The sequence below is a fragment of the Chlamydotis macqueenii genome, chromosome 2 (assembly GCF_036417535.1).
Source record: "Chlamydotis macqueenii isolate bChlMac1 chromosome 2, bChlMac1.mat, whole genome shotgun sequence".
Lineage (NCBI taxonomy): Eukaryota > Metazoa > Chordata > Aves > Otidiformes > Otididae > Chlamydotis > Chlamydotis macqueenii.
Window position 1 is genome coordinate 161,990,425 of NC_141557.1, and position 9,143 is coordinate 161,999,567.

At 45.4% G+C, this 9,143-nt stretch overlaps 1 protein-coding gene across 9 annotated transcripts in view; it reads left to right on the plus strand.

Moving 5' to 3' along the window:
- ADGRB1 (adhesion G protein-coupled receptor B1) overlaps positions 1-2,883 on the plus strand; it is a 201,212-nt gene extending 198,329 nt beyond the window's left edge. For all 9 annotated transcript variants that reach the window (XM_086741346.1, XM_086741348.1, XM_086741347.1 and 6 more), the window contains one exon: positions 1,459-2,883. In XM_086741346.1, coding sequence (XP_086597472.1) covers positions 1,459-1,656 — 198 coding nt within the window. In that variant the 3' untranslated portion in view covers positions 1,657-2,883. The remainder of the gene's footprint in view (positions 1-1,458) is intronic.
- Positions 2,884-9,143: the final 6,260 nt, after the last annotated feature.

Below are 9,143 nucleotides of genomic sequence, written 5' to 3' on the forward strand. Positions count from 1 at the left end.
ATTTGCCACTGCTTAGCTACCAAATGACCTCACCCAGAGCCTTCTCCCTGTGAGCAGCTACAGGGATGCAGGAGCAGCTTCAAACATATCTTATTTTTGTATTAAGGGTGAAAGTTTGGAAAAACAAAATTCATTACTTGGGTGATGTGATGAAAGCTGTCCCTGTAAGGATAATGCTACAGCGCCTTATCTATCAGTGTTGCAGTATGAAGGTGGAATGAACAACAGACTGACTTATAAAAAATTTCTTAGGAAAGGACAAAATCAGAAGTGAAGTCAAGTGGATTAGCATGTAGCGGATGGGTATTTATGTTTCCTATAGGGCTACAGCAATCTCTGCAGCATCCTGGAATGCAATCATGACACCACAGTCTACGTGTGGCTTCATCTCCCCTCAATCAATACATTTTGGCGACAAGCATCAAGCTGTGACACGACTGCATGTCATCTGCATGTCATCTGCATGTCTGTCTCATCGTCTTCTCCCCAGACTTCTTCTCTGCTTGTTGTCATCCTCTACGCAGCTGCCCTTCCTCCCACTCTTCCCACTAGCTGCCACTTTCCCTTTGGCAGGTGGCTCAAAAGGGTTCTGTGCTCCTGTCACGTGCAGGGGAAGCCTTTTCTCACCCAGTGCTGGAGTGTTTTGTGGGGATAATTAACTATGAAAAGCATCACTCTTGGTAGAGGGGAGAAGCATAGTGGAACAACTCATTTAAAATCTTTGCATGGACTCCCCTTCATGTACACGCTGAAGAATACACCCATTTTGCAGAGCCTCGCCTCTCCCCAGAGTTTTATCTTGGTGCATACCAGCAGAAACATTGAAAGATACTCTCTGGATTGATAGCCATGGCGGGATGGTGGCAGGAGACTGGGCTAACAGCAGTCGATAAAGCCCTGAAGGCTTGGCGTGGAGTTGATGGAAATGCTTTCAGTTTCAGAGCTGACAATCCAGCCCATCAAACAGCATGGGTTCACTGGCAAAATAGTTAGCAAGTTTTACTCCAATTAGGTAGCCTAAAAATAGCTGTGCTACATGAGGAATGTATTCGCATCGATATAAAAATGCAGTCAATTTATGTTCAGAAAGACCTCATCTGTATTTCTATGTGAGGATTTTCTGTAGAAGGAGGAAAAGATCTTAAATTCTCCAAGCCACATTCAGTTTTTGAGTGGAAATGTAAAGGTAGGGGGGAAGATAAAACCAGAAATATCTAGACATGAGGTGATATTGATAGAAATGGGGGGAGGGAGGGAAGTTTATATTTTCTTTCTGAAACAGACAATTTGCACACCAAGTGCAATTTTAATTGAAATTACACTTTATTTTGAATCAGGAATTTCACATAAAATTTTGCCTTTGATATAAGATATGAAGGTGAAAAAATCATTGCATAGGCACTAACCTCTTTTTTCTTCTTTCTCTCTCTCCTTTCTCACACTTTCCTCCTCTTGCAGCAAGAAAAACAGCAGACACCAAACAAGAGACCCTGGGAAGGAATCAGGAAAGTCCAGTCCCCACCATCATGGGTTAAAAAGGACATCGAACCTGTGGCACAGTCTCCCCTAGAACTAAAAACTGTAGAGTGGGAGAAAACAGGGGCCACCATTCCCCTGGTGGGACAAGACATTATCGACCTTCAGACAGAGGTGTGAGTGGAAAAGGAGGAAAGGGACTTTTTTTTTTCCTGAAAAACAAACAAAACAAACAAAACAAAACCACGTTTTAAAGAAATGATTAAATTAAATCGGAACCGAGTGAGAGGAGTGTTTGGTTTCTTTTGAAACCTTTGGTAAGAAAGAGTAACTTTTGTATTGTTCTCAGCAGAGAGGGGGAATATTACTTTATAGAGTATAGTAGCTGTAGGTTCAGGACAACACGAGCTTTCCCAGGTAGGACTGGAGAAGAAGTGAACCTGGAAGAGAGCGAGGAGGAGGCAGAGGGTGGGGAGGGTCTGCAGGGGACAAGCCTTGCCGAGATGCTTTCGGGCTGCTGCTGCAAGCGGGGAACCTTCCTGCTCTGCCACGGGGAGGTGTGGAAGGATGCCCAGCAGGCACCACAAAGGGTAAAGAAGATCGGAGTTGTTTGGGGACCACAAGAGGGGACACCTGCGGGAGCCTCGCTGGGATGCCGTCTGGTTGTAGATCTGGGTGGGAGACCCAACTTTAAGGGTGGCATCCCTTGCCGATCCTCGCCACCTAACTCTCCCTCACCAGCTCATTCGAGAAAGAAGGAGATGAGACACACCAAGCAGTGGCCGCGAAGACATTCCCACTCTTATGTGCCACATTGTGACCTGGCATTGTGGCACCCCTGCAGCGGGGTCCCCACCGGGCCCAGAGCGGGAAGTGGTGGCATCATCTATGGCTTAGGGGGAGAGGTAATGTGGGGCTTCCTCCTCTCATCCCTCCAGAGTGGAGCTTCTCTGTGCCCTAAGGAGTGGGACAGATGCAGGAGGAAAGGACCATCTCCAAAACCTGCTCACCCCAACTCCAGGGAGAGGGTTGAAGGTGTTAGAAAAACAGACCAACAAGAAGAATGTAGGTCATTTCATTGACTGTTACATAGATAAACTCTGCACGGGCCTTGCGAAGGTCCTCTTGGCCTCATCCTTTTTTTGTTTTCTGTTATTTTTCCTTGCTTTCGGACTCAGATATATTCCAAGCTGCCCCTCCCTGGAAGGCAGAGAGAGAAAGAGGGAAAGACAGATCCGCCGATGTACCTGGAGATATTTGGTATACAGAGATGTTGCCTTAGGACATTGAGACAAACTGACAACATGAATAACGTCCACTTGGAAACAAACAAACAGACAAACAAAATAATCTATTTTTTTCCTTCTTCTTTTCTTTTCTTCAATAAAAAGAGAACTTGAAACCCGAGACCTTTCTTTTCTTTGGCTCTTGTCATTTCGAATACAAGTTCTGTGCCGTAGGACTGCGCAGGCATGGGGTGAGGATGCCACCTGCTGAAGGTGGAAGGCAAGTTGCTCCGTGGAAAGTCTGGGATGGTGGGAACACACACAGCCCCTTCACTACTCACTTGCAATGTTTTGCTTTGCTTTATTCAGTTTGGGCTTTGTTATTTTCCCTTCACTGGCTCTTCTCCTCCCTGCCCGCTGCCCAGAGCCAGCAAGCAGGTTTGTGGTCCTACAAGAAGGAAGAGGTGGAGCTGTTCAGGAGAGTAGAACATTCCTCATCATAAAATGCTGTCTTTTTATTTCACCATGAAAAAAATAATAATGATTTTTTTTGCTAAATGTTTCTCAAGGCTATTTACAAAAAAAAAAGTTTATCAACATTTCACCCCAAGAAGTGCTGTGCAATATTTATATCATTAAAAAATATACCACTGACATTACATGCAGACTTAATTTTTTTTTTTTTTTAAATCATTCCCAACACTGTCTCTCTGATGTTTGGAACAACTTTCCCAGCTTTGGAGATGTGCAGTGGCAAACCTCTGGTTGTGAGTGGCCAGATTATGCCAGACAGCAGTAAAATTGATCACAGCCTGAGTTATTACTGTGTGTTTGGGTCTCTTTTAAAAGAAAAAAAAAAAAAGAAAAAAAAAAACCAAAACACAAAACCAAAACATTTTTAGGAAAAAGCTAGCAATGCATATAAGAGGCAAAACAATCACTGGCTCCAGTTGTGCTTCCCCCACTGAGAGATGTTGCTTGACGTGCAAACATCCCTGCTTCAACTTTTCTTTGGGTCGCCTGGGTAACTGATCTTTAAGGAAAGTGGCATTTACTTTGCCATTAACTGTACAATATGAAGGATGGAAAGAAAAACTTAACAAAAAAAAAAAAATCCAAATAGTTAAAAAATAGGGAAACTGATTACTTATAAAAACTGTGATATTATTGTTCAATTTTAGATTATTCTATGAAACAGGAAAGCACAAAGGCCTCCCTCAGATGCCGGGTTGTATTATATTGTAATTATTATAATTACACATTATGAATTTTAGCATACAGATATCTTTCTACTGTGTTTTAATTATTTTCTCTTTTATTTTTTTTCCCTTCCCCTGCCCAACCAAGCCTTCCCTTTTCTCTCCAACCTTCCCCATTCACCCATTCACTCCAGCCAACTTGCAGGACATTAACAGTGTTATGTAATTACAGAGATAAATGTTTGTTTAATAACTGTTGATATTCGACTTTCTCTGCTCAGCTCCTCCGGTTAATTCTGTTTTCCCATGCCCTGCCCTGCCCCATGCCACGCCTTCCCATCCTTCCTCTCTATGTTTGTCAACTTTTTTTTTTCTGTACAGTTTTCAGAGCACAAAATGAATGTGTCTTATTTCTAATAAAAGAGGTGTAAAATCTAGCGATGTCTGCTTTTTAAAAGCGCCCCTGCCCGCGCCCCACTTGTGGTTTGCATCGCGCCTGGGTGCTGGGAAAACACCTCTCCTGGACCTTCGAGCTGCCACCTTGGCTCTCTACTCTGGAACAGCCATAGCCCAGGGGCAAAGTTGACCCACAGGTGCATCTTTTGCTTTTAGCTTCATACCTTCTTGACACCCTGAAACATACGTCCCCTTATAATGCACATTTGCAGGGCACGAGGAATTCCCTTTTCTGTGCAGTGCAGCCTGCTTTGCTGAGGTAGCCTTGATGCCCTCTTCCCAATAAATTATGTGAGGGGGGCCAATATTTGACACACATAGAGCAGTGTTACTGGTAGAGGGAAGTTTCCTATGGGACCGGTGTGATGCTGACGCTACCCTGCCTGCATGCCTGCAAAGCCAATCACAACCTCACCTGGATTTCCCTGCCACCTCCTGCATTACCAAGCAGGCTGCAAGGAGGAGCACGGTTCTGTGCACGAGGGGGTTAAGGTTATCACTCATGAAAGATGACAAGAAATGAATTGAGCTTGGGATTATTCACTTCCTTGGCACTTACCCTTGAATGGCTGAAATCCTCCAGTAAGAAAATGTGTCCTTATCTTCCTGACTCTGCTCCATCACCTGATTGACAGTTTTTAGGGACCGCAGGAGACTTAGGAGTATGACAAATCGGAGCCAGGGTTGCTGCTCTCCAGAGTATTGATCCAAAACAATCATGGGCCAGTAGGTCTCCAGATATAAGGACTTCTCTTGGCCTGGCTGAAATTAATCGGATATCCTGAAACATCTGGAATGATTGCAGAGATGTGGGGCTGACGGGATGCTCTTAGCCTAGTCCCTCCATCCTTGAGCCACGATCCAACCCTTCTCCAATCAGCAGTGCCTGATGGTGAGTTCTAGGCCTTCCTCATCCTTCCTAGAGGAGTGTTCTCACCCGACATCTCCCATACCATGATCTTATAGAGTCAGAAGGCAGAAAAGAAGTACTGACCACCAGGCATCCCATGAGGTGATGAGTTAGGAGGGCAGGAGAGCCCAAACCTTGAATCACAGCCCTAGAGATGGGTGAGGAGATCATACTACTTCTCATCAAAGGCAACTGGAAGGAGGGAGCACTTGTCTCTGCTGTGTTCATAGGACTGTAGATAACAGCACTGTCAGATGTGGTTGATGCAGAAGGTCAGTGTATGTACAGGTGGTTTCAGTTTGCACTATTATAATGTGGTTATAATGTGGTGTAGCTGCAAGAGAATGTCACAGGATAGTTCAGCTTGGAAAGGGCCTCCTGAGGGCCTCCTGAACTGTCCTATGACTCTGTGATCCTGCCTTGCAGCCACCTCAGGTTATAGCCACGGCCCAAACAGAGAACACTTGGGCATACTCCATGATCTTGCAAGGAAGAGCACAGCCACGCTGTAGCAGTGGATAAATGGTGCATTGCACATGTAAGAAATCATACTTCTTGGATGCTATGCCGGGAAAACATGGCTGTGCTGGAAAATTGAGAAGAATCTGAAAACTGAAGAAAATGCAAAGCATTTCCCCTGGGCTGCCCATATAGGAAAAGGCCCATATGGAGCAAGACACTGTTCCTGGAAGACTTGGAACTAGGCCAGGAGGTTACTCTCTGTGGTTCATCTACTTTGTGGCTGAAGGGAGTGCTTGTGCTCACTATGCTACTATCTGAGGTGTCCAAGATGAGGTAGGACGAGCTTGAGCTGAATATTTGTTTCTGAACTCCTTTTGTGCGAAGATTTAAACAGAGAAGAAAAGAAAGAATATGACTGTTGGGTTTTTTCTTCTTATTTTCCCCAACCTGCTCCATGCAGGAAGAGGTCAGTGCCTCCCCAGGGACGTGTCTGCTTTGCAGCTTTCAAGCAAACAGAAAACACCTTCAAAGTAGCTTTCAACAGCCTCCTGAGTAAGGAGTCCTCAGGGGATCCATGAGGAGGACCTCTCCAGGTGCTGGCTTTCTCAGATCTATTTTCATTCATGATTTTGCCCCCCAAAAAATCTTTTATGTATCTGAGCCTGAAAGCTCCTGTATGCTGGCAAGATCATTGGGTAGGCCAATTTCATACCAAGCCTTAAAGATGACAGCGTGGAAGGCAAGTACAGTTCCTAAGCTGGGGCCATGAGGGACTTCATGTTGGATGGCCAAAATCCTGGCCTTAAAACCCTGAGAATCATTTTAGAACATGGTGGTGATTAGCACAAACAGAAAAACTCACTGCTGATTGTATGCACATTATGTTTGAGTAATGGACATCACTCATTACATTGGCTCATTAGCAAGTTGAGTAGCTGTTATGGTAGTAATCCAAAAAAGAAGCCCAGGGGAATGAGACAGGTTTCAGTCACTCTTCAGTCTCTTTGCTGATCATCTCAAGAGAAGCCAATCACGTAACCTGAACAGCCTTCCTTCACCCTAACAACTCTCTAGAGCTCTACAACATGGTGATAGGCCTTGATCATCTCCTCCTGGGTCTCAGAGGACACTATAGCTTTGGCAAGTTAGTGATAAGCAATGTGGCTTCTGAAGACAGCATTTAGCCACCACAACAGTCTGAAGAGCTTGTGGCATCTTGAGAGAGGAAGTCCCAAGGAACTCCCCTGTGGAGTTTGCAAGAGCCCTTTTAACTGCTAAATTGGGAAAGAAGGGACAGATGCTGTATTTTGGGGTGAAACAGAGGGCAAACAGGAGACTCAGCCTGTGGAGAGGAATCCTATGTAAGGTTTGAGTGGATTTGTTTACTTTCTCCGCTTGCAGATTTTGTTTAAGAAATAACCAAGTGCAAGTGTGCTGCTCTCAGTTGTTGCACCCTGGCTTACGCTAGATGACTCCACATCTGCAGAGACACACCAGGGCTGAGTCCTCAACACCACCGCTTCCCATTTACTTTAAAGGCCTTTAGGTAAAAGGCCAAATTTGAGGAAAAGGGAAGTCAGTACCATGAAATTTTCTACCATATAAATGCCTGCAGCTGCACATGAAGCAGTAGCTGAGGTGTTAAACACTCATTGGTTAGAGGAGGTTAAAGTTTAAAGGTTTAGAGCATCCTGCAGAAAAGAGAATATCACCAAGATATTGCTTCAGTTAATTCACTCAGATTCCTGAAGGAAAGCAAATACCTGCCTGACCATCAAAATCAACGCGTCCCAAGCAGTGTCAGTAGTGACAAGCGTTTTTCTGATGAGATTAGGAGTGCTTTAACATTTTCACATGCCCCAGGAGTGCTCAGTGTGTAAATATAACCCTGCGCTGAGAAGCCCTACCATGTCCTACACAGTGCTCACAAGGCAAAATGCCGTTATGTGATGCAAAACAGCAATCTGACCCTAAATCTCTGCCACATGCACACGCATACACACACAGACATATACATATATATTCACACACATCCCTATGTATACACCCACTGCTCCATAAACACATAGGTAAACAAACATAAATATACAAAAACATTAAAAATGCATTGAGACAGGTTAAAAATAGTTCATACTTATATTTCAAACTGTCTTGAAAAAGACACTCAGACAGCAACTATGATTTATGTGAGGAATGTGCCCAGTGGACTCCAGAAAGAGAATGTGAATTAAGAAAGATGCAGCAACTAATTACCTGCAGTAGCATTTCTCTGATCTGCGTATCGGCAAGGGCTTTTTGCTGGGTTTTGCTTATTGATTTTTGTTGTTGTTTGTTTAGTTTTGGGGTTTTTTGGCCTCTATTTATGACGTGATGTGTTGGTTTTGTTTAGTGAGAGGGAGCTTACAGTAGCAGCTTCTGTAAGAAGCTGCTAGAAGTTTCCTCTTTGTCCAGTGGACTCGGTCGGGCCTAGGGTGGACTTGCTGCTGGCCAAGACTGAGCCAATTGGTAGCAGAATGTCCCCTGAGATGCCACTGAGACAAGGTATTTTAAAAGGGATGAAAAAAAAAAAAAGAAGAAGAAGAAGTGAAGAAGCAGAAGTAGAGGGCAGAGAGGGGGAGATGCAAGCCTTGTGGGCCTTGCGGCCTTCATCCTCCGGCCTCCCGCCGGGCAGCCGATTGGGTCTGACTCGTCCCAGCCTGACCACAAGAAAGTGAAGAGAGCAGATGTGAAGAGAACCTGAGAGGTGTCTGCCTGAGCCAGTTGTAAATAATTTCTTGTCAGAGGAACAGCTGCAGATGCCAAGGTCAGTGAAGAAGGAGAGGGAGCAGTAATGTGGCTCCTGGCCAAGATTCCCCTGCAACCCACGGTGACGACCATGGTGGAGCAGGTTGTCCCCCTGCAGCCCATGGAGGCCCACGGAGGAGCAGAGATCCCCCTGCAGCCCGTGGGGGACCCCACGCCGGGGCAGGTGGAGGCCTGAAGGAGGCTGTGGCCTGTGGAGGCCCCGCTGGGGCAGCCGTTCTGGCGGGACTGCACCCTGTGGAAGAGATGACCCACACCAGAGCAGTTTCACGAAGGACTGTGGCCCGTGGGAGGGACCCCACGCTGGCACAGGGGAGGAATGCGAGGAGTTCTTCCCCCAAGGAGGAAGGAGCGGCATAAAGTGACGTGTGATGAACTGACCATAACCCCATTCCCTCTTCCTCCCTGTGCTGCCTGGGGAGGGGGGAAGGAGCTAGAGATCACAGAAAATGAAGTTAAGCCTGGGAAGAGGGAGGGGTAGGGGGAAGTTGTTTTTGTTTTCTTCCTCATTGTCCTGCTTTGGTTTTATTAATAATAACAAATAACTAATTTTCCCCAAGGTGAGTCTGTTTTGCCTGAAAATGGTAACTTCAGTGATCTCTCCCTATTCAT